This window comes from Prionailurus viverrinus, chromosome A3 (genome assembly GCF_022837055.1).
Source record: "Prionailurus viverrinus isolate Anna chromosome A3, UM_Priviv_1.0, whole genome shotgun sequence".
In the NCBI taxonomy this organism is placed as follows: domain Eukaryota; kingdom Metazoa; phylum Chordata; class Mammalia; order Carnivora; family Felidae; genus Prionailurus; species Prionailurus viverrinus.
The window spans coordinates 50,212,278-50,238,026 of NC_062563.1; the positions used below are offsets into that span (position 1 = coordinate 50,212,278).

General features: G+C 50.6%; 1 protein-coding gene across 3 annotated transcripts in view; it reads right to left on the reverse strand.

The window, feature by feature from the left end:
- Window positions 1-1,412: 1,412 nt before the first annotated feature.
- The window catches only part of ABHD12 (abhydrolase domain containing 12, lysophospholipase), a 90,123-nt gene continuing 65,786 nt past the window's right edge, over window positions 1,413-25,749 (reverse strand). For all 3 annotated transcript variants that reach the window (XM_047852843.1, XM_047852842.1, XM_047852844.1), the window contains exons 3-13: window positions 21,560-21,665; window positions 18,847-18,966; window positions 14,900-14,930; window positions 12,217-12,262; window positions 9,778-9,907; window positions 8,653-8,690; window positions 8,104-8,183; window positions 6,983-7,065; window positions 4,579-4,657; window positions 3,262-3,389; window positions 1,413-2,097 (exon numbers count right to left, since the gene is read on the reverse strand). In XM_047852843.1, coding sequence (XP_047708799.1) covers window positions 2,058-2,097; window positions 3,262-3,389; window positions 4,579-4,657; window positions 6,983-7,065; window positions 8,104-8,183; window positions 8,653-8,690; window positions 9,778-9,907; window positions 12,217-12,262; window positions 14,900-14,930; window positions 18,847-18,966; window positions 21,560-21,665 — 881 coding nt within the window. In that variant the 3' untranslated portion in view covers window positions 1,413-2,057. The remainder of the gene's footprint in view (window positions 2,098-3,261; window positions 3,390-4,578; window positions 4,658-6,982; window positions 7,066-8,103; window positions 8,184-8,652; window positions 8,691-9,777; window positions 9,908-12,216; window positions 12,263-14,899; window positions 14,931-18,846; window positions 18,967-21,559; window positions 21,666-25,749) is intronic.

Genomic DNA, 25,749 nt, shown 5'->3' on the forward strand with positions numbered 1-25,749 from the left:
CCAACACTTGTATTTTACTTCATATCCTATCCCCCAGCCCACCCCATGAAGATCTGAGGCAGCTCACACACACACAAAATGTTAAATAGGGTGAAGACTGGCTCACCCAGGTGGGCTGGGTCTGAGACCACGTGCCAGCAGGTCACATCGTGTCACTGATGGAAGTGGGCTGGAAAGGCGGCTCTGTCTCAGGGCCTCCGTGATAGAGCCAGAAGAGGGTGCCATGTCTGAGGAAGGGCTGTCAGGTCCAATGGGCGCAATACGCAGAGCAGTTACACAGGAAGACACTACGGGATGGGGCCATGTGCCCCAGCTCTGATAGGTGCAAAACATGCACCCTGGGGATGGGTTGGTGTCTTGCAGGCAGTGCTCACACCCAAATTAGATGCCAGGAGTCAGCAGGGAACCCGTCCAATAAGAGGAAAATAAATATTCGGACATAAACTGACTTTAGGAGTCTGTTCACATTTCAACCTATTTAAGAACGGTGTGATTTCCCCAGCATGAGAATCACTGTAGGCAGCTTGAAGGTGCTTCATTAAGGAGGTATAACGAGTGTTGACCTCTGGGCCCCCTAGCCTGCCCACAGCTGCTAACAATGGCCTATGACCTTGAAGAACAGGTAGACTGGTGAACAAGGCCCTCCATACCCCCCAGGGAATTTTTCAGCTGCCAAGACTAGACAGTCCCAGAGCCTTAGGACCTAGGAGAAAGTCCCACCATCAGAAGAATCGGGTCCCAGGTGGGTTTACATCCTCTGGTCTGGGTCACACCTCTGTACTTGCACAGCAAGGGTAGGACAGTCCCCTGTGGGGGCAGCTTGAAACCTTCTTTCTTCTTAAGCCATGAACCTTCTCATTCCCAGGTTACTGAGCCCAGACGTAAGAATCTGGCCCTTTACCAGCACCCAGTGGTGAGAAGCAGGATATTTAGAGGGTGCCAGGTGGAGGCAGCAGAACTGCAGGGGAGACTGGTTTGGCAAAAAAGCTGAATACCAAAAGAGCCACCCCCAGTGAATAATTGAGGTGGTGCTCATGGGCCAGAACTAGAAACCCTGCACTCCAGGACCCCAAGTTCTTTCATGGACCCCTGCCAGGGGCTTGCTTGGGGTCTGTGGGTGAAACCCAAGAGCCTGCTGATCAATACCAACATCCAGCAAGCTTGCTAAGTGTGAGGTTGAAGAGAGCCTAAATTTTATGCCATCTAACTCATCTGGAGAAACAGTGACCCCATGAATACACCTTTCCCTGAGACAACACCACTCCTTGAGTTGACCTCTATCCACATCTGGAAGAAGGGAGAAAAGGAATGCCCAGGGTCCCTAGCCTTATAGAGCTGCACCTCCTCCCATGTGGCTGGCTCTCAGCATGGCCTGGGGCCAGCTGGAAACATCACTGAGAACACAACAAACAGACCACCACCACGATTTTATTCTTAAATAAATGCTCAGTCTAAGGCCAGGTTAGGCAGACAGGTGGGCAGAAAGCAGAGGAAGTGCAGGTCATGGGCACCTCCCCCGCTCTGAGAGGTGGGGCCCGCCCAAAGAGGGAGGGATGGCCTATGTAGGCAAGCAGGGTGTTCCAGGTGGGAGGGGCCAGTCAAACCATTAGAGTCCATTCTGTGTGTGCCAGGAAGGGACAGATGAATCCATCTCCCCATAATCTCACCAATGGTGCTGGAAAGCTCAGCGTGGTCCCAATACCCCATGCTTCCTGCACTTGGCTCCCCAGGCCCAGCTCAGGAAGTGTGGGATCAACCAGCTGGAGGCTGGCCTGCTCTGTCCCTGTCTTCCCAACAAGAGCTCAGGTTAAGTGGCAACAAGAGGGAGAGGGGATCACATGCCTGCAATCTGTGTTTTCCACAAGGATCCGTGCTCCCAGCCATCTGGGGCAGGTGCCTCAGGTCTGCCGGGGCCTCCTCTGCCTGCCCCAGCTGGCATCCGAGTCCTCTCTCCAGGGGCATCGAAGATGCTGGCACCCCCTGGGCTCCAGAGTGCCAGGCTGCCAGAGCGAAGGAGAGGAGGGCAGAGGTCTTCATGCTCCTTTAGGCAGCAAGACTCAGTGCTGGCGCCCAGGTTCTGACTTCCCCAGGAATTCCCTAGACCAGGTGAGGACAACCATCAGCCAAACCCTGAGCCCACACCAGAGGTCCTGCCCCCTATGATCCTCAAAGGGCCCACCTGAGAAGGAGACTGGAGGACCACCCCTACTCAGAAAGCCCGAGTTAAACAAACAGGTCACCAATGGCATTGGCTTGGTCAAATCCCAACCCTGTAGGATGAAGACCAGGTAACAGGCTACTATTCTTTGTTCTAAACTCTGAGCTACACTCTGAGCTAAATTTTCTGCATCATATTCCTTTTATGCTGGAGAAAATGACAACTCTAGAGCAAACCCACACACTCAGCTCACAGTCCCATCTTGGCAACCCAGGTCCATGATGCAGGAAATGGCAAACTGCTAAAGAAATGCAGCTTTGCCTCTGGACCTGCCAAGGCAGCCACAAGAGAGCTGAAGTGTGATGGGATAAAATTCAAGATGCCTGATTCAAATACTTCCATGCTCAGCTGCCCCAAGAAGGTGAATTCACACCTGGGCCGGGAAGTGGAAGGCTGCCTGCGCCTTAGGTGGGAGGCAGGGAGGCTTGGCAGCACCTGCCTGAGTGATGGAATAGGTCCCAGCACAAAAGCCTGGGCTCCTGGGTGGGGCCAGGCTGTGTCCAGTCCACACTGCCCCTTGCCACCGCCTTGCCCTTCAGGCTTGGGCTCTGCACCCAGGCACAAGACGGTTGCCCATGGCCAAAGCCCATGTCCTGGCCCTGGACAGTGGCCATCATGACGCAGCCAGGAGCACAGCCTCCCTTCAAGAAGCAGCTGGGGACAAATAAGCTTTTGAGAGCTAGCCCAGAGTCTCCCAAGTGCTGTGTGCACAGGGGCAGGACCTGACAGGTATGTGGGAAGGGACTGAGGCCTGACCTGCAGTGGCTGGGGTGCATGTCTACATGCTGGATGCTCCCCTGAGCATGGTGTCCATGCAGGCCGCATAGCCCATACCACAGGGAAATCACTGCCCTGTCTGATCATGGGAATGGTCCAGAAGGGAGGGGTGATAAACACTCAACCCCTCTCCATGGAGATGAAAGGCTCTTGAATCACAGTGACTCCTGGCCCCACTGAGGCAGCTTTAGAGGCTATGGCTGCTGCATGCCTGGCCTGAGCCGTCACCACCCAGGCGAGTTTCTGGTGAGGGGAGAATTCCTCACCTCAGTATCCGAGGGAGCTCAGGGCTCTTGTAGATATACTTGTGCCTGTAGCCGAGGTCTGAGTGAAAGGGAATAAACTGAACTTTGAAGTCTCGGAAGCTTCGAGATGGAGCAGCGATGTTGTAGAGCTGGGATGAGGAAGAGATGGGTCAGCACCCACAGATGGCAGCCCTGTGGGCAACCTGCCTGGTGGTCTCCCCACTATAGAGACCAGTGAGTGGCTGCTGCCTCCAAAGAGCAACCCAAGCTCCCAGCAAATAGCACTGCTGCAGCCTGCACGGCCTGGCCCGGGGAAAGGGGTGCTAGCAGGAGCCCAGCCCAGCCTCGGCTCCTTGGCCTGACGTTTGAGACCCTCTGTCCTCATGCCTATCTCCCAGATGGCCTTTCCTCAGGGGGCAGCAAGGCGGATGAGCCCACATTATAGGAAGAGCTGCCTGCTGTGCAATGGTATGCTGGCCAGAGTGCCCGGAGAAGTCCCACTGGTGGAGGATGCTGGGCATCCACCTCAGACTTCACTGTGTGTTGGGGTCAAGGTCAGTCAGCAGGTTGGCTCACAATCCCTCCCACCCTGGAGACTGCTCAGCTCTGTGGGTCTGGGTATCTGCTGCTGGGCAGTCCTGTGTGCCTGCACTCTCTGAAGGGAGGGGACCTGGCCCTGCTGGAACTTGCTGGCACCCGGGCCTCACTCCCTCTAGGCTGCCCCTGTCCCTCACCATCACCATGCCAGGTGGTGCTCTCTCCCATAGCACTCTCACTTACACATCTAGTGCTGCTTCCTGGCAGCAAAGGCAAAGCAAACTCAGCAAAAGCAAACACGGAGGCCCCACAACAGCATGGCATTTCTGTCATCAGTCCAATCCCAAAAACAAGAGAACAGACAAGAGGTCTGTATGAAGTGACCAGTGACTGACTGAGACCCCCATGTTGGAGCCAAGGTGGGGCCACATCCTCCTCCTTGAGAGTTCTTTCCCTCCAGCCAACAACGAGTGAGTCCTCCTGCTGAATACCAGGTAGTGAAGTCCCTGTCACCCCAAGACCTCTGCACAGGGACCGGGAGCCATCTGCTTACTTCTCAGGTCTCCTCTGGCCATCACCAAATGTGCTGGTAAAGACGTTCACACCCTCAAACTTACCTTTGCTGATAAGGCATCAACCGTTGGCCTCCACCCCAATCCTGCTGACCTCCCCTGCTGTTCTCTTCCTCACAAGGGGCACCTGCCAGCAGCAGGACTCCCTCCACGTCTGCCTAGGCCGAGCTGGCCCAAATGGGAGCCTGCTAGATGCCTGCCCACACCGGGGGTAGCACCTGACACCCACCTTTCTGCCAAGCTGGAAGGGCACCACTGGGTCGTCCTCAGCATGCAGGATGAGCAGGGAGCAGGAGATGTGCTTCACACTGTGGGAGGAGAAGGCACTAGACCAGGACCCTGGGAGTCTCTAGCCCTGCCTGTGGTTCAACAGCTACAATTCTGCTGGGCTTTTCACTAGAGAACTAAGTTGATTTCTCATCTATCTCTACCAACATCTATCCAGTCAAGTCTAGAGATGGATTCACTCACCAAATCTGGCCCCTCCCTGTGTATTTTCTGAAAATTGAAAATAATTATTTTTGCCACTAGACATATTCTTTAAAAGTTACAAAACAGGGACACCTGGGTGGCCGGTCGGTTGAGTGTCTACTCTTGATTTTGGCTGAGGTCATGATCTCAGGGTCTCAGAAGCCTACTTAAGATCCTCTCCCCACCTCCCCACTTGCACATGAACACACACACTCTCTTTCTTAAACAAGTTACAAAACAGTATTTACATACCAAATAACTTAGGTGGTCCAGGAAATTTATTGCAAATGAATGCGACTAGCAATATGTTGGTAAAAAAGTCCATAACCTCTAACTTGTCTTTGTTGAAAAGGACATTTAAGGTACTCCTGAATGTTTACAAATAAATTAACATTTTCAATAGGTTCACATAATTCAAACCCTCCAATAAACCACATAATGGATGGGGTGTGGGACTGGATAGGCCCCGGAGTCTTTTGGCGGCCCCTCACTAAGCTCTCAGGTGAGCTGGTAGATATGGCACCCACCTGGTCCTGGTGGTTGCATTCTGATCTGGGGGCTCCATGAGGGCAGCACTGGGCAAGCCTGCCACCTGGCAGGACCTGAGCCAGGAGGCCTGACGCCCCACCAACGCCGAGCCCAGACAGCAAGTCTGCGCTTCTGCTAGTGGCACACCCGTATGCCCACTCTCCCCCTGTTCTGCTTCCAGGGAGGAGCATTTCTGGTGTGCGGGTCACACTGTGATAGTGGAATGGCTCATCTTTGCAGAATTTCCCCAATAAGTAGTATGTCCTAACCTCTGCCCGCTCTGGGAAAGGCCTAGTTCCTATGCTGTCACCTTAGCAAGTATTTGGCAACCAAGCTGCCCAAGTGGGGGCTCCTGACTTCCAGTGGGTGAAGTAGTGCTGGCCCCCTAATGCTCAGCTGGGAGCGGGACCCAACACTCACTGTGGTGCTTGTTGTTGTGGTTTTAGAAGCAATCTTGCTTATTCAGATAACTCTTCTTTAAGTTCCTAAACAATAATATTTACAAACCAGCAGGTTTGGGGTTATGTTTGCTCAAATTTTAGTTTGTTCTATTTTTAGAACAAAACACATAATTAAGGGGAAACATATTCCATTTTTTCACATTCTGTTTCAAAGTGTAGACTTTAAATGCTAACTGAACATTTAGATAAGAATTTTTATCCTTTCCTTTTAACTTTTTTTGAAGAGATTAAAACCCATGAAATAAAGATATCACAAAGACAACGTCAACAGAATCTGAACATTGTTCAAAGAAAGAATCCTTAACTAGAATTTTTAACTGTTGGTTGACCTAACAGAAATTTTTTTTAATCAAGTATTCTTTCTTATTTTTTTTAAGTTTATTCACTATTTTGAGAGAGAGACAGAGAGAGTGCAAGCAGGGAAGGGGCAGAGAGAGGAAGAGAGAGAGAATCCCAAGAAGGCTCCATGCTATCAGCACAGAGCCCCACTTGGGGCTTGATCTCACTAACCGTGAGGTCATGACCTGAGCCGAAACCAAGAATGTTTAACTGACTGAGCCACCCAGGTACCCTTAGAAACATTTTTTTTTAATGTTTTTTATTTATTTTTGAGAGAGAGGGAGACAGAGTGCGAGTGGGGGAGGAGCAGAGAGAGAGGAAGATACAGAATCTGAAGCAGGCTCCAGACTCTGAGCTGTCAGCAACAGAGACCGACATGGGGCTCAAACCCACAAACCATGAGATCATGACATGAGCTGAAGTCAGACGCTTAACCGACTGAGCCACCCAGGCACCCTACCCTTAGAAATATTTTTAATAATGAACTTTGTAACATCTTTCTATAACCGAACATAAATCAAATGGGTGAGGCAGTCATTTTTTGAGTAACAGTTACTATTACTGCTTTAGAACCTGTCAGAAGTTCTGGTTTTGGTGGACTATTCACAAATAAAACAACTATGTGGGCATGTTGTCTTTCTATTGCTTTAAAGCCATAGTCTTCAAATCCCCTTTCTCTAAGTTGCAGCTGTCAGCCTGACCTGCCCTTTATGAAGGTCAAATGGTTAGAGAAGAACCCCCAGTATTCAGAATTCTATCCTATTTAATTAAAGTGACTAGTCCTGGGGGTGCTTTTCTAAATTCAAAAATGAGGTTTTCTACCACAGTACTCACTTTTCATCATTAGCAAATTTAATTCCACTGCTTGTAATGGGGTCGAGGAAAAACCAGTCAAACCCAGGGAAGTATCGATATATCTGAAGGCGACATGGAAACAACATGCAGAAGCATCAATTAAAACAGCCATGGAGAAGTCAAGGGTGTTGAGTGCCCAGGGGTCTCCTCTGCTTCTGAGCTGGCTGATCTGTTGCCCCACCAAAGCTGTGCTGGGCTGCCCTGCCACCCTTGTCCCTGGACCACAGACTCCCTTCTAGAAGGGACCCTGGACTGGCCATAGTGGGGTTGCCCACAAAATGGGCTCCCACACCTCAGAGCAGCAGTTGGGACTGGCTCAGAGACCATACTTCCCACAGACATCAGGGCCTCTGAGGCCCCTGTTTTCCACCCCTGGGAAAACAGGGATTCATGTAACTTGGGTGAAAGCAACATCAAAGAAGTAAGACTATATAAAGGACTCCTCTGGTCTGCAACAGAGCAGCATGAGGTCAGGTGGTAAGCCACCCCCTCCAACCCCCCCCCCCCCCCCCCAGAACACATGGTCAGCCAAGAAGCAGTGGGACAGAAGAGGACACAGAGAAGCCCCAGAGGATCCAAGGCCTTGGTCCTGACAGGTAAGGAGGGCCTGATTCACTCTGGAATCCCCAGTAGGGTTTACCTGGGGCATCACCTGGAGACACGACTGGGAGAGCCTGGCAGCTTGCTGAGCACCATCCATGTGGACAGAGAGCAGGTGCACCCACCAGCTCCATGTCTGGGGAAGCAGCCAGGATAGCAGCTACCAGCCCGGGCTGGACCCCATGGGGCAAAGATGCCGGGTAGGCAAACCATGCCACAGAAACAAGGCCTCCTCGGGGTCCTGCTGCCCTTAGATGACCCAGCTGTAAACCCATCCTTCTCCCTGGCCGTAGAGTTTTAACATTCCCAGACAGCTCTGTAGTCAGGCCAGTGCCCCAAACTAAACAAGGATTAATTTTTAATAAAATCTATATTCATTAGAATATTTAAATCATATTTTATCATTATTTTCACTTTATACTTATTTACATAAAAGTTTCCTTTATAGTAATTATTTTAATAATGAAACTAGGCCAATTTTTAATAATATCTGTACTTGCCACTGAGAATGGATGGCTCTTAGCTTCTTCACGGATATTAGTGAATGGAGATTCCAATATAAGAGCATCGGGAGGCGTCTCTAGATAAATAAAACAAATAGGGAGCTCTGAGGTGGGCAAGAAGCCCCCATGGGGGAACTATGGGAGGGACTGGACCATGGACCCCAGGTGCCCGCCCAGCCAGCCTGCATGGTTGGTGCTCGGGAAGTGCCCATGCAAGGGGCCCACACAGGGGACACTTGGGTGACCATGATTCGCTCCCCAAACCACACCTCCTAGGACTGTGTATCAGGAGCCCAACCCCTGAGGAGACTCTGCCAGCTACTTGAGAATCCATGGGGAAGGCAGGCCTGGTTCAGCTGAGGGTCTGCCCAGACCCCAGCCTCAACGCCCAGCCCACAGGACTCCGAGAAGACACCAAACGCTATTGCTGTGCTGCTCGTCCCAGCACCCACCTCTCAAACATGCTGCCTGCCCTGCCCAGGCCCCAAGACCAGGAGGAGGCTGTGCCCACACAACCAGGACTCGCATTGACACACAAGCCCCTACCTCGCTCACACAGGCGCCGCACCAGGTTTGTTGCCACTCTGAGAAGGGAGGAAGAAACAGTTCAGTTGTATGATGACAAAAATTGTTTTAAAGGACTGTTTAAAGGAAAAATTGTTTTCAAGACTGTTCTAGTCTTGAAAGTGCCCAGAGAAGAGGTAGGATCTGTGAAGTGGTTGGTGGGGCTCCAGGGGTGGGGGAGGGTGTGGACAAAGATGCCCCAGGACTGTGGTAGGCCCTGCTGCCCCTGCCATCAGCCAAACCCTCTGACAAGGATGGCGATGAGAGCCCCCAGGGCTCTTGCTGTCCCACGCAGACAGCCACGGCAGGACTGCCTGCTCCTCACTCTGCCCAGGCTCCTGTCTGCAGGCACACGGTTCACTCTCCCCGGCACTTCCCAGCCCATAGAACCCACCCAACTGCAGCACACTGTCTGAGGTGAGAAGCAAGGGGACAAGGGGGCCACAGCCACTGCACCCACAGGAAAGGCTGTTGGAAAAGGGACAGCTGCTGAAGGTCTTGGGACTCTGGGCCTTGAGAACAGTGCTCCTTTTAGAAACACTCTGGACCTTACATCAGCAGAAGCAGTTCAGGCGGCCCCAAATGGAATATTAAACTGCTTCTCGTCTTGGCAGATGTAGGAAGGAAAGCACCCACTGCTGCCTCCCCAAAGTTCTCTGGTAAGCCAAATACAGGCTAAATGCATGCCATCAAAGCCCCGGCACTCAGGCTTGCCAGCCAGCACCTGCCCTCCAAAGCCAGGAGATGCAGAGCTCGAGTGCATCCAGGACTCCAGCCCTGTCCTGTTCTGCTCTGAAGACCTCTCCCTGAGGCATACTTTTACGGCAAGTGTGCCCATCCTTCCTGCAGAGGGAGATGGCCACCCCACGACTGCCCATGTGTGTCTCAAGTCACTTCTTGGGTTGAGGAGTTAAAGTAGCTCAAACTCTTCATGGTCTTCTGTGGTGCTTGATCCCCTGCCCCCACCATGGGAATGAGGGACAAGGCTTGCTGGGACTAAGGGTGTCATCGGATCCAGAAGCCACTAGGGCACTCTTTGAGAGATCAGGTAGTAAGTTGCCCTGTGAAAACCTGTTCCCCCAAGGCTCTATCATGCTGCAAACTCACCCAGTGCCTAGGGAATGACCCCAAATATATACAGGGTTGTCTCCACTTCTTGCTTTGATCCAGTCAAAAACATGGAGTGCGTCATACGTCATGCCTCGCTCTGATGGCGTTCCTACTGAGTCTCCCCACCCTGGATGGAGAGGAGCAGCAAGTGGAGGAAGTTAAACCCAGCTCGTGGAAACTCTTGAGGAGCAGGCTCATCCCTTTCTTTCTCAACAGGCAGCCCAGGGCAGTCTGGGGCAATGGAAGTCTCTGCTACCACAAACTATAGCCCCATGTGCAGGGTGTCTGGACAAGCCTGCTCCTACTTCTCCCACTTCCTCACAACCCCAGTTACAACCCCTGAACCCAAACAGCCATCCACACACTCTCATCCTAGTCCAGATGAACAACTGTAGATGGGGGCAGTCTGACACAGATTCCTGCGAGCAAAAAGGACAGCAACCTCCCCAATGCTCAGGGCTTGCTGGTGGCTGGCCCAAGATGAAAGGTCAGTGAGACCCCAGCCCACCCAGGAGCCTCTGTAGGACAGAGCGTCCCAGGGGGTCCCTGGGCCCAGTTTGGACTCCACGCCACCTATAGCCCAGCTAAAGACAGATGTGGGAAGCCAGACGAGGGCGTGAGGGAGAGGGATGGATTCCAGGCTCAAGGCAACTCTGACCCAGAAAGGGAAGGGGCTCTTAGCATAGCAGAAGAAAGCTAACAATCTGTGCCCCCAGATTGTATCTTCCCCCAGGGCCCTCCCCCTGGGCTCTTGGAAAGGGCAAGTGCCACTGTCATTTCCAGCAACTCAGCAGTGAGTCATCATCAAATGATCTGAAAGCACCACAAGGCTCAGAAAAAGCCAGTTCTGCTGCATAAGCAAAACCCACAGTTCGTGTGTACATGCCACCTCCCCTGGGCATCCCAAATGCCAGATTAGGGAAAGGACTACGCAGGAGATAATGCCAGACTGAGAGGCTTAGGGCATGGATGGGAGGATGGGACCCAAGGACAGGGAAATGTGGAGACACAGACAGACAGAGACCAGGATAGGGAGACACAGTCAGAGGGTGGGCTTAGAAATGCAGAAACTCAGTGAGAACTGGAAAGAAGAAGTGCTATGAGGGATTTCACTTCCTGGTAGAAACACAGGGAGATGAACAAGGACGAAGGCCACCCCTTCTCATCACCCTCAGTTCTCCAGCACTCAGCAAAAATAGAAAACCCTTTTTAGCATGGAGAAAAGGATAAGTGGGTAAACTACTTTCCAGATCCTTTATCTGCAGTTTTTCCCAGCCCAGAATTTTCATCATGATGGAACATTCTTCTGTGAAAGAATCATCCCTGTTTTAGGCAGAATAACAGCCCCCACAGAGGTCTCTGTCCTCATCCCTGGAGCCTATGAATATGTTAAATTATGTGGGCAAGCAGGGGGACTGAGGATGCAGAAAGAATTCAGGCCACTGATCAGTGAACTGATGGGCAATTATCAGCTCACCCACATGGGTACAAAGTAATCACCAGGGTCTATATAACAAGTGAGAGAGAAAGACAAAAGACAGGGTCAGAGTGACCAGACCCAAGAGGCCATGAGTCAAAGAACAAGGACAGCTTCGAGAAACTGGAAAAGGCAAGGAATCAGATTCTCCCAGAACCTCCTCAAGGGACTGGCCCTGCCAACACCTGGTATTCAGCCCAGTGGCTAAAGATTTTGTACTTTTGACCTCCAGAACTGCAAGATAATAACTCTGTGCTGTTTCAAGACATCAAGTTTGTGGTAATTTTTTACAGAAGCAAGAAGAAACTAACACAACCCCCATATCCTTGCCATGAGGGTATCGACACCGCTGCCCAACCCCACAAGATCAGGCTAAGCTGGCCAAGCAGCCCTTTGACTTCTGACCTCTGCTGTTGAGACTACAGGAGGCCTATACTTCTCCCAGTCAACACAAAGTATTTTCCTGGCTCACTAAGGTGCACACATCAAACTGTGGGTTTTCAATCTCTTCAGGGGCAAGCCCCCTGATTCATTCAAGAAAGAAAATATATTAAGGGGCAAGAAGAAGAATCTACCTTCTCCTAAGAGTTCTTTTTCCTGCTTTCAGAACTTCAGCAAGACAAGCTCTCCTGCCTATAAACTGTGTCTGCTGACCAGCTTTGGGGGGTTCTGAATCCAATAAAGAAGAAAAAAGACAGTATTTTCTACATTGAAAATGCTGCTGACAGAGGATATATGCTGGGGTTCCAGGCACCGGAGCCTCCACTTTAGGAAGGATGCCCTGCATCTGTGTGAAGGACACACACGGTCCCTCCACCACCTTTCCGCATTTGTCATCACCACAGGTTGGGGCACCACAAGCTGCTAGCACTGTTTAAGCCTCTCAGGGTGATGCCTGCACAGCAGACCCTGAAGTGAGCACTGGGAGGGCCCAGACACGCACTTGCAAAAGAACTCACCTCTGTAGTCAAAGGTGACCACGTGGTAACCAAGGGAACTCAGCACCTGTAAAGTGAAAAATAAATATCTGGGCAACAAATCCATGCATCCTGGATCGAGGGCAACTTGCCTCCGACTAAACCCAGTCTAATTCAGTCTTAGTGCCCTGCACACAATGGGAGCTTAATAAAGACTGGTACCATGCTGCCCCATTCCCCATTATAAAACCCAGATGTCAACTGCTGCTACAGGACACGGGTGTGCCCTCTGCCTCAGGAATATAGGAAGAATGGCTCTCCCACAGGTGAGACTGCTAGAGTACCTCCACACTCACATGGGCTCACAGGGCAGACACCCAGAGACCAGAGACCCAGGGGGAGGGCCTCTATGTTGCAGAGACTGCATCTGGGATTCTGACTGCAACCTAGCATTTCTCAGACTTTAAGTTTCTGTTGAATTTTTCTGTTATAAGAACAAAATTCCTCCAGACTGTATGATCTCTTGCATTAGATAACTATTCACAGCCCTTGCCTGAGCCCTCCTGGAGTGTGCCCAGAGCCAAGTGAAAGCTGCCAGGCACAAACTTCCCCCAAATCACCCAAGGCGGTGTGCTCCTTTCTCCTTAGGCTGCCCCAGGGCGGCCTACAGCACTTCCTTCCAGCTCCACGCTGCCTGCCTAGCCTGCACCTCCAGGGTCACACCTGCTCCGGGTAGGAAGTCTTTCTGTGAATACAAACCTCAACTGGGGACCACAGCTCTGCAAGCACACCCCCTCTCTGACTTGATCCAATTCACTCGAGGAAACAAACCCACCAAGAGCCCATAGCAGCCCCTGTCCTCGGTGTATGAAGGACAGAGCAGTGCCCACATGATACAGATATTCCCACACATCTGCATCTGTCCCTCTTTGCTGGGTTAGCCAATGCAGACATCCACCCATGTGAGGAGAGGACTTGGGAGATGGCGCGGTGAGGCCCTGGCACTCTGGAGTCAACTATACGTTTCAGGCTCTGAGACTCAAGCTTCTGAAGAAGACAAGCAGGCAGAAGTGAGGGTCTAAAAGCCTGCCTAGGAGACACACTGTCACCTCCCCCAGGTCGGCTGTGGGCCTCCTCCTTGGTGCACCTCCTGCAGAGGTGAGATTTCCATGTGGCAGAGCTCCTGACCCTGCAACTTGGCAGAAGTGTGGCTCCACTTTTGCTCTCAGTAGTACTTGTTTTATAGGAGAAACACAGCATTTAACAATTTCAAATGCCTTTAATATAATTGTCAATATCTGGCATCTGATTCCCAAAGTTCATTCATTCTGCTTTTGGAAGCTCTCCCTAGAGGCAGCATTATAGGGAAGCACTCCATGGTAATGGCTTCCGTGAAGGCAGTGTTGGAAAGGCCAATGCAGATCAACTCTCACAAGTACTGGAGGGACACACTTGTGTTCATGTCTCCTGGGAAGAGCAGTGGGAAACATTTAGGTGATGTTCTCTCGTTCCTATACCATATGGACACCGCTCTGCACATCATACACACTTTGTATTTTGCTTTGCTTGTTTTACACTGAGTACCCCACTGCCCGTCATCACACTGAGAACCCCACTCTGCCCATCATCCACATTGTGGACCCCACTTTGCCCGTCATCACACTGTGGACCCTACTCCACCCATCATCCACAATGTGGACCCCATTCTTCCCATTATCACATTGAGGACCCCACTCTGCCCGTCATCCATACTTTGGACCCCACTCTGCCCATCATCACACTGTGGACCCCACTTTGCCTGTCATCACACTGTGGACCCCACTCCACCCATCATCCACACTGTGAACCCCACTCCGCCCATCATCCACACTGTGGACCCCACTCCACCCGTCATCCACATTACAGACCCCACTCCACCCATCATCACACTGTGGACCCCACTCCACCCGTCATCCACATTGTGGACCCCATTCTTCCCATTATCACACTGAGGACCCCACTCTGCCTGTCATCCATACTGTGGACCCCCCTCTGCCCATCATCATACTGTGGACCCCACTCCACCCATCATCCACATTACAGACCCCACCCCGCCCATCGTCACACTGTGGACCCCACTTCACCCATCATCACACTGTGGACCCCACTCCACCCGTCATCCACATTGTGGACCCCATTCTTCCCATTATCACACTGAGGACCCCACTCTGCCCATCATCCACACTGTGGACCCCACTCTGCCCATCATCACACTGCGGACCCCACTTGTCCATCGTCACACAGTGGACCCCACTCTGTCCATCACACTGTGGACCCCACTTTGCCCGTCATCACACTATGGACCCCACTCTGCCCATCATCACACTGTGGACCCCTACTCTGCCTGTCATCACACCGTGGACCCCACTCCACCCATCATCCACTTTGTGGACCCCACTCCGCCCTTCATCACACTGTGGACCCCACTCTGCCCATCATCCACATTACAGACCCCATGCCGCCCATTGTCACACTGTGGACCCCACTCCGCCCATCATCACACTGAGGACCCCACTCCATCCGTCATCACACTGTGGACCCCACTCTGCTCATCATCCGCATTGTGGACCCCACTCCATCTGTCATCACACTGTGGACCCACTCCACCCGTCATCATACTGAGGACCCCACTCTGCCTGTGGTCACCACACTATTTGTCATACAACTGTGTGCCATCCTCACCTACCTTGTAAAGCTCCACTCGGTGGTCACCTCCTCTAAAGAATCAGGGAAAAGGAAACAAGAATGGGTGTTAGCACATCTTTTAAAGAAGGCAGGCCCCAGGGTCAGTACTGGAGTGTCTGGGTCTGTAGTGACTTGTTCCTTCAATACATACAAAGAGGGTCAATGGTGATAGGTGACCTCCTCTGCAGGACACCCTAAGTGGCTGCAAGCTTATTTCTGACAGTACCATGCCAAGCAAGGGACAGCCTTAGTACTTTTGGGATATTTCTTATTTATTACCATACTTGTATTTTTGACTAGGTAATACATGCGTACAATACAAAATCCAGAAGACACAAAAGAATGCACAGTACGCCCCTCACTCCTGCCCAGGATCCAGCTTTTCCCTCAAGTCCCCCATGTCAGGGACCACCACGTAGGCAGAGACGAAGGTGCTTCTTTACCATAGGTACCTGCCACATACTCTACTGCCTCTCACTTTTTTAGTATATGTGCTGCCGAAGCGAGCACGGCCTCTCACTTAAAAAAAAAAAAATGCTTATTTATTTATTCTAAAGATAGAGTATGAGTCGGGGAGGGAAAGAGAGAAAGAAAGAGAGAGAGAGAGAGAGAGAGAGAGAGAGAGAGAGAGAGAGAGAGTCAGAGAGAGAGAGACAGAGAGAATCCCAAGCAGGCTCCAGGCTCAGTGCATAGCCCAACGTGGGCTCAATCTCATGACCACAAGATCATGAGCTGAGCCAAAATCAAGAACAGGACACTTAACCACCCAAGCCATTCAGGCACCCCTGTCTCTCACTTTTCACTCAGTAAATCACAGCCAACTTGCAGTATTTGCAGTTCCCCTCTGCCTTATCTTGCAGTTGTTCTGGCTCTTTCCTATCTGCTGTTAACCTGAGTTTTGCTGCCATGTCCAGCCTGTGCTGATATCCCTTTGCAAACGTGACGTGTGATCCATGTGTGGAATATGTTCCTACACACAGAACGGCTGGGTAGAAGGTGTGTGTGATCATAAGCTTAACTATTACTGCCCAGCCGTCTTCAGAGGGGCCCTGGCCCATCTCCTAGCCCCACACTCACACACTAGCGTGTAGTGGACACTTATTACTGAGGCCGAACAGGCTTTTGTGCACCCGAACTGTTATGTGTGTCTACACTTCTTTGTCCGAGGACTATCTACCCCTTCTCACACTTTCTGTCCAGTTATTGGTCAGCTGTTACTGTGGACAGACACCAAAGTGGGGATGGGGCTGCCTCAGGAAGGAAAGTGCGTCAATGGGCAGGCTCACCCTGTCTAGCCTTCTTAATAGTTTTCCTTTTTTATAGCTAAGAGCACTCTGGCCATTTTGGGTGTGTATGTGTGCGTGTGTGTGTGTGTGTGTGTGTGTGTGGGCAGGGACTGTCACTGAGAGAGACAAGGATGAGACAAAGGAGGAAAACCAATACAATGAAGCCACAGAAATACAAGGGAATAAATTTCAGGACCAGAAGGAAATAATGTAAAATGTTTTCAGTTATCTTTGGAGGCATTCATGGTGGCTTTTGTCTAGATTGTTCAAATTCCCTACCTTGCACAAAAAGAAGAGGTTGAGCACATGATAAAATGTGAGGCAGTAGCCAGGGACTGGACCCCAGGGAGCCAGGGCCACTGCAATCCTGCTAGGCCAAGGGGTGGCCAGCAGGTCTATGTAGGCAGTCTCTGGGGAGACGGGGAGGGGGCAGCAACAATTTCAAAGTCTCAATGCTCCTTCAAACCGGAAGTTTAGGCTACTCTTTTTTACCATGCGACTGGCATTGCTTAACTGAAGCTTATTCCCAGTAAACTATGAACTTCCCTCATTTATACAAAGATGCTACCAGAGCTATTAGTAACCACTTACTCTTTGAAAAGCAGAAGAGAAACCCACTGTAGTTTGTCCCAGACAAAGAGGAAAGCAAACTGCCAAGTGCATGCATGATTCTGCAGATACACACTCTGCTCTCCAGGCTCACACACCATCCTTGCAGGCTTCACTTCCTGGACTTCCTGCAGTGTCCACTGTGCAGCCCCTCTGCTCCAACACCACCATGCTTTCCTTGCCCCTCCAGAAAGGCCCATGAATTGATCTCCTTGTTGGTTCTGCCTATAAAATCACATCCCCCCAGCCAAGGTGCCACACTGACCCTCACCCAGACCCTGCTGTGGCCCTTCCTCCTGTCGGCTCCTGCTGGCTCTTTCTCACACACCCTAAGGAAGCTGCAACAACAGTGACCCTCCTGGAGGTTTTCAGGCACTGCTTTGTTCAGAAAATGCACCTCCTCCCTCCTCACCCTGCTCTTCCAGACACTCTTCTGTAAGGTCAACCACATGGGTAGAAGGAACAGACCCCCACCCTGGGATGACAGACCCTCCCAGCTAATCTGAAGGACACATCACTAAAGCCACTCTTGAAAAGCACCTGGGATAAACCTGGGCAAAGGGTTTTGCCTGGTACAGACAGTGCCTCAGCAGTGGCCCAGCAGGACACACTGGCATCACTGACTTACAGCTGGGATAGACAACTCACACTCATCAGCTGATGTGACAGCACTGACAAGCCTGTCTGCGCACACCCAGCTGGGGTGCCTCTGGCCTCCCTCTGCTTTTGGCCACCCCTCCTCACCCCCACCTCTCAGCAATCATTGCCCCTTGCAAGGAAGTATGCCTTTGCCTGCAGACGGGCACGCCTGCCAGTGAGAAAGTGCCAGACTGTCTGCGACCCTCACAGTGGGATGACAGACTCTCATACTGGGAAGACAGATCCCCACCCTTGGACAACAGATACTTACCCTGGGACGACTGACCCTCCTCATACAGGACAACAGACTTCCACACTGGGATGACAGATCCTCACACTGGGACAACAGACTCCCACACTGGGACGACAGAGCCTCACACTGGGATGACAGACCCCCACACTGGGATGACAGATCCTCACTCATACTGGGATGACACACCCCCACACTGGGATGACAGACCCTCACACTAGGATGACAGACTCCACCCTGGGATGACAGACCCCCACCCTGGCATGACAGATCCTCACACTGGGATGACAGATCCTTACCCTGGGATGACAGACCCCCACCCTGGGATGACAGAGCACCCCCTGGGGCAACAGATCCTCACGGTGGGACGACAGACCCTCACCGTGGGATGACAGGGGTGGCTGATGAACAGGAGACAGCATTCCGCAGGGGTGCTGCAGTCCTAAAGTGTCACAATGACCCCTCTGAGGGACCACTGTTCCTTACTCAGAGAAACTTATTTCCTAAATCACAGGCCCTCACTTTGCCCTTTAAATTCTATCAGGAAGAAGGAAACACCCACTCTGGCCCAGAATCTGGGTCACTATGACAGAGACACAGCTTCCTCCACTCTACCTAGGTGCCAGGCTCACATAAGGGGTTTCTGGACACAGCTTCCCATACCTGCTTAACACAGGAGTTCCCAGGGTGCCTGGGTGGCTCAGTTGATTAGGCATCTGATTCTTGGTTTTGGCTTGGGTCATGATTTCATGGTTCATGGGCTCGAGCCCCAAGTCAGGCTGTGTGCTGATGGTGTGGAGTCTGCTTGAGATTCTCTCTCTCTGCCCCTCCCCTGCTTGTGCTCCCTCCCTCAAAATAAATAAATAAACTTAAAAAAAAAAAAAAGGAGTTCCCAAGGAAACTGCACCTGGGCCCATCATGCACACAGCCCACTTTGCTCTGAGCCTATAGGGACACTGCTTCATGAAAGTTTCACCTTGACCCCTTTTCCCCAAACTCCATAAACACTGCCTTTTCCTGTGTTCTCAGGATGCTCCATGGCCCCACTGTCTGCACACTCCCTCACTGCAGTGGATCAGTAGAACCAACTGGGCCAGGACCTTCCCACTTCATAAAGGAGTCAGCAATCAGAGAAGACATACTGTGTGGGCTCCTCTTCCTCACCTGGTGCCTGCATTTCCGTGCAGGTACAGGATGATAGGGTGGCTGGTAGCCAAGGCATCCTCATACCACATCTGGTCCTTTCCTTGGGCGTCCTTCCACCAGACGGCAGGGACAGTGTGCCTGAAACAGCAGAGCAGAGTGACATAATCAAATGATGGCAATTGTTGGTAGAATGATGGAGGAACAGAGTCACAACTGAGCAGAGAACAGGACAGAAGGGCTGGAGAGACAAACTGCCCTCATCACAAGGAGAAATAACTACAGAGCTTCAAGCTACAGGGATGGTTTCTGACAGATTTCCTGACTTGCACCTGGGCCCCCTCTGGACCACAGAAGCTCCCTCTGGTAGCAGTTGCGTGGGGCAGGGGCGAGTATGAGGTAGGGTTTCTCGCATGTGAACTGGAGTTCTGTAAGGTACAATCTATTCTGGCTCAGTCACCAGGCCTTCACCTGGGCCTTACACAGAATGAGCACTTAATAAATACTAGCCAAGTAACATCATTTTCTCTTATACATACCTATACTTAAAAAAAATTTTTTTTAATGTTCATACATACCTATATTTTTAAACTGTACACAATTTAACTCACAACGTACTTAAGATAGTTCATGCTATCATGGGTGCTAATTCAGCAACACTGATCTTTATGAGCTGGACTAGAAGCCTGGCCATCCTTAAAGCACCCTTTCTAATGCACAACACATTCAAGGGCCTGCTCACAAGGCATCTGGGAGCAGACCCATCTCTGTAGGAGAAGATGCTGCAGGCTGGCATGCTGTGTGGATGAACTGGCAATAAGCCTGACTCATCCCACACCTGGCCAGGCAGGTGGGCTCGGTCTCTCTGGCCAGAACTGTCCTCCAGGGAGATGCTCCGGTTAATCTGAAGTCAGTCCACAACAAATACTGTTAATCACAGAAGAGGGTCTGTAAAGCATACATTTATTAGCAAGAATGTTTGAAAGTATTAAATGGCCATTTTTTAAATTTTCTAGCTCTTAAGTTTTAGTATTTAATTTCTAACATTTCTTTCGTTCATTCCAGAGGTTTGCATTTTGGGTGATTCTGATCATAATTATCACTCTCTGGCAATTACAAATCCATGGGATGGAAAGGCACATTTTAAAGGTGCTGGAGAACACCTGGATGGCTCAGTTGGTTAAGTGTCTGACTCTTGGTTTTGGATCAGGTCATGATCTCACAGTTCCATGAGTTTGAGCCCTGTATTGGACTCTGCACTGGCAGCATGGAGCCTGCTTGGGATTCTCTCTCTACCCCCACTCTCTCTGCCCCTCCTCCACTCATGCTGTGTCTGTCTCTCTCTAAATAAACAAACTAAAACAAAATTAAATACAAAAAATAAAGGTGCTTGAAGCTGATTCACTTCCGGGAAGCAGCCTACTCCAAACCGGAGGCTCCTAAAGGCCAGGGAAGGTCACAGTCAGAGCGAAGGGACCCTATTTTCCCAGGGCTCTCCTGCCCTCTGCCAGGTAGAGAGTTTATGCCCATAGACAAGCAACTGAGAACAAGCCTACTGCCACCCGAGGGCCCACACAGTCCTCATGAAAACACAGGGTGCAGACGTGGGCAGGCAGCAGGGCCCCAGCAACATACAGCCTGGCTGTCACTACCCTTGGTCTCACCATTGTTGTCACTAAGTACAACCTTCTTGTGTGACTGCTGTGAGAGCTTTCAGCCTATCAGCACCACAAACACCCCTCCTGCTATATAACTGCCCTACCTGAGGAAGAGGTCCCCACTAACTCCCTGTGTCTCAAAGCACAGACCACACTAACCAGTAGGAGAGCTGACTAATTCCCTCACCAAAGAGCTCTGAGCAAAACACGCCAAGCTTCTGACTGAAGACAGAAGAGCAAAGTGTCCCATGCATACACATTGGTCAGCAAATGCAAGATTAAATTAAACCAGCAATAACAAAAGACTAGTGCCAGCATCAATTCCTAGAACAATAATCTCCCTTCCTATTTTATATTCTTTACCCAGGACCATTTGAAATGCCTGAACTTCCCCACAGCCCACACTGGGAAGCCACCCACAGCATTTTGTTTAGAAGTATCTCACATACACAGCAGTTTTCTGTGACAGCAGAGAGAGACATTATGGCTACTGAAAGGGAAACCCAGCCATATAAAGGGGCAGTGATGCTGAGCTGCTTCTGAGAGAAAAAGGAAAACACCACAGAAAATTGGTCAATTTTAATTTAGTTCTTCAGAAACACCCACTTTTCCACAGCGAAAAAAACATGAAAATAGATTCCAAGGAGTCACAGAGAAGTCACAGAGCTTACATCCAATTTAAATTTGTGGCTCAAAAAAGTAAATATGAGGAAGATAGCAAACACCATCATTATCAACTGCTGGGAGTGCTGCACATGAAAGAAATCCAGCTATCTCCAATGTTTAGATGCTCCCTTCTCTGAGAAGAAAGGGTGCATTTCGAACCTGTGCTCATGATTCCATACTCATACTCTCCTTTTTCCCCCTGGAAATAAAGTTCTCTGCAACAAACAGCCTGGTTCACAAAGCCTTCGCTATTTGAAAATCTCAGAACAGAATTTGGTGCCATCTCATCATGTTCCATCCATTAGGATCAAATTTAGCCAAGATCTCTGCTTTGGAAACAGAGGAGGGTGAAGATAAAAATGGATGCACAATCGTCTTGGATGACATTGGCCACACTGCCCAGCACTCACCAGACTCCAATGGTCACGTCTTCCTCTGGCTGGAGGTAGTAATTACACGTGTGATTCAAACCTTGATCCTGCGGTTTTTTCAAGTCAATGAAATAGGGAACCCTCACTGTGGGGGGACAAAGAGATGGAAACCAGGATTAGTGGGGGCAGATGGACACACACGCACACACATGCACACACATACAGCAGAGGCAAAGCTCTTAAGAAGCGCAAAGTCTTGGGGCGCCTGGGTGGCGCAGTCGGTTAAGCGTCCGACTTCAGCCAGGTCACGATCTCGCGGTCCGTGAGTTCGAGCCCCGCGTCGGGCTCTGGGCTGATGGCTCACAGCCTGGAGCCTGTTTCCGATTCTGTGTCTCCCTCTCTCTCTGCCCCTCCCCCGTTCATTCTCTGTCTCTCTCTGTCCCAAAAATAAATAAACGTTGAAAAAAAAAAAAAAAAAAAAAAAAAGAAGCGCAAAGTCTTTTCCAAAGCAAGAATGCCAGGTGCACAGGGCCCTCCAGCCTCAGATGCAGAGCTGAGAGAGAGGGTGCTGGAATACTGCAAGCACACCTGCACATCCTCCAGCAAGGACGAGGTCTGAGTAGTGATGGTCCTCTGATGGTTGTTCAAGGTGAGAAGATACAAGTGAGGGAACGCAAGATCCCCGAAGAGCCTCAGGGACATTGTGGCCCTGAGAGAGGCTGGAGATGGGGAGGCCAGCCAGGCCTGGCTAAGCCGCAACTGAAGGCTGGAGTCAGGGTGCTGGTGGAAGGGACTGTGGGAAAAGTGACAGGCAGATGGCGTGTTCTGGAGCTGGGGCCACAGCACTCTGTGACCAAGTGATTGTGGGTATGAATCAGTCAAGTGGGGTCCCAAAGTTTCTAAATCCGTCACTTCATGCCGACAGGCCAGTGGAAGATAAGGTATGGGCGCAGGGAATCCACAGAGTCCATCCAGAGTTGAGTGACGCTGAGTGGAACTGTACAGCAGGAGCCCTAGATTTTATAGGTCGCCTGCCAAGAAGACAAGATTCTGTGGGGCACCCACACTAAGGAAAATCCGGGAGCCTTTAGCTGGAGACCAGTCAAGACCCACTGACCTGGAGGAATGTCTGTGAACTACAGGTAGAAGAGCAGGGAAGGAGAGAGATGACATGTATACTGCACAGTCCTACACTGTCATTGTAAAGACAAGCAAGCAACATCACACCACCACCACCCACATGTGACTTGTAAAGAAATACAGGAAGACACAGGCCAGGCTGTTAGTGAAGAGTGTGTGTGTGTGTGTGCACATGAGCACATGCACAGGGCAGATAGGGGATATTTAATTTTTCCTTTATATACTGTTGTACTTTTACTTCTTGTGGCGAACACAATTTTTAAAGATATATTTAGTTAAAAATTGAAACACTTAAAAAAAAACCAAAACCTTAAGGTGCAACTTACTTTATAAAATGGCAACTCCCAAAAGGGGTAGCAACAAAGAGCAGGATGGTACTGACTAGCCAATCCCACCTTGCATAAGGGAGTCACATACCTCTGTACAGTTTTCTTTGGTGAAGAGAGTAGTTTCATCACATAACTGCACATATCCACATGGTACAAAAGTCAAACATGCTCATCTCCTGTTATCATCCCATTTGTGAGCCACAACCATTGATCTCCCACCTCAGGGCCTTTGCACTTACTGTCCTCACAACCTGAGTGCTCTCCTGCCACATACCTGCACATCTAGCTCTCACTTCTTCAAATGCCCACTGCAGCTCACTACACATTTGCCGAAGAAATGAAATACCCCCTCGGGAGGACATGGGGGTACACACAAGCTCCTTCCCCAGAAATGCCCTGAGAATTTCACACCATGCAAGGAGACAAACCCACTCACCAAGACTGCTGCCTGTACCTCCAGTTTCTTAACCCATCTCTTCCCTAAGAAGCAGGCTAAATTTTTTCAACTTTAATCATTCCTTTCTCTCAAAAGAAGAATGGCCATCAAAGGAGGTAGCATCACACTTCCTGGTGTTCCCACCATGCCAGCCCTGCACTGTGCATACCCTCCTGTAGTGCTTCCTGTGATGTGCATACCACCACTTCCATTTTACGGCTCTTGTTAAGTCACCAGCTCACATATCACAGAACTGAGACTTGCACCCAGGCAGCCTGACTCCACAGCCCACACTCTTGGCTAATCAGATGGGAAGGAAGAAGGGAAATGGCTCTGATACAGACTGGCCCTAATGTCCTTTCTAGGGGTTGATTAGTGCCCCCCCAAAGAGATACACTGAAGTCCCAACCCCCAGCCCATCAGAATGTGACTTTATTTGGAAATAGGGTCTTTACAGAGATAATTAAGCTAAAGTGAGATCATGAGGTGGACCCTGATCTAGTGTAAGTGGTGTCCTCATCAAAAAGGAAAATTGGGACACTGACACAGACAAGGACAGAGGAAGACAGTGTAAAGACACCAGGAGGAGGCAGCCGCATGACCACAGAGGCAGCTACAAGCCGAGGAATACCACGGACTACCAGCCACCACCAAAGGCTAGGAGGAGGCACAGAAGGACTGTGCCCAGAGTCTCAGGGAGCATGGGCCTGCGACATCTTGATTTCAGGCTTCCAGGCTCTAGAACTGGGAGAGAATAAAATTCTGTTGTTTTAAGCCAGCCAGTTTGTGGTTATTTGTTACATCTGCCCCCAGGGATGAATGTGGCCATGCTCTGGAGCTCAGATCTTACTCTGGCAATGGGACTCAGAGAAGCCTCCCTACCAGAAGGCCCTTGGAAAGGACCTCTCTTTCTTGTGCTATTTCAGACACAGGTACCTACTCCTGCAATCTCCATTCTAGGACTTTGTTCCATGTTGTGGAAACTGAAGGCTGCAGCTTATTGGGCCAGTTCATCATCTGACAACTGTGAAGTGAAATGACTTCCTCAATAAAACTCTGAAAACCGGAACCTGGTGCCCACTGTCCATTCCACACCCAGTCTGTCTTAATTCCACTCCTGAGGCTGGAATTACCCACCCTCCACCTCCCATGCCAAGCAGAAAGTGGGTGTCATCAAGGACTGAGGGCACTTGGCCTCCACTGGCTCAGCTCTCAGGCCTCAGGCTGGTTCTGTGTCGGAAGAGAAGGCGGCCAAGCTACTTACAAACTTCCCCAGTGCTCTGAGAGGACCCCCTACCAGTGAAAAGTGTTTAATGAGGATTGGCAGCTAATCCCAAAAGCTTCCAGGCCTGAGAAATCTAGGAACTGAGAAGCCAAATTCTACTCCAGGAGGACCTCATTCCCCAAAACTTATCTTCCAGTTCACCTTTATTTCTGTTTTAGAAATATCCATGAAAAAGGAGGCAGTGAATGCACGGAGTCCAGCAAATGCCACCTGTAAACCTCTCTGGAGTGAAGGTCCCTGGTCAGTCCGGGGTGTCAGAGAGCTCCAGAAAGTAAGTGGCCAGAGGAACCACTGGGAACTACTGGTCTGAGTGAGCAGAAACTCCACAAAGGGCCAGGTCAAGTGGTGCAAGGAGGAGGGTTGTGGGATCTGCCCAGGCCAGAGCACACCTCACTCCTGGTGTCCAGGAACAAATGAGTACCAGGACCCTTTGACCTCCTGTGTGATCACATCCCTTGGCCATATGACCCTCAGAGACCCTGCTTCTTCCATAGGGTTGAGTCAGGGACACAGCACAGGGCCCATTGGCAGTGCACAAGGTGCGTGGCAGGGGCAGGAGTGAGGAGTCTGAGACAGGGACAGGAACAATGACTGAGCTCCTCATGGCTATGTATGTAAGTTCGGCCTCACATACAGCTTAACTGCACAGCCCAGGAACCCAAAACACAGGCCGCTGTGTCCACAGGCCAGCAGGGCCCAACCAGCTGCTTCAACCCTTCCTTCCCATTTTGCATTATCTGCCCCCTGGCCACACCGTCACTTACCAGCAACCACCTACCAATGCTCATGATCCCGCACAAATGGTGCTCAGTGAATAACCAGTGAGTACATAAATGAACAGAAAACAACCTCATCTATTATCCCTTCTTTAGACCATCTGGAAAATATGTGATAGGGTGAGAGGCTATGGCTACTTAGCCATAATGGACATTTTTAACTGCCTGACATTTTAAATATTGGGGCTACCTTTCATCCCAGTCACTGATGCACTGGAAGAGTGCTAACAAGGTGCTAACAAGGGGAGGGCCAGAGGGCCCTG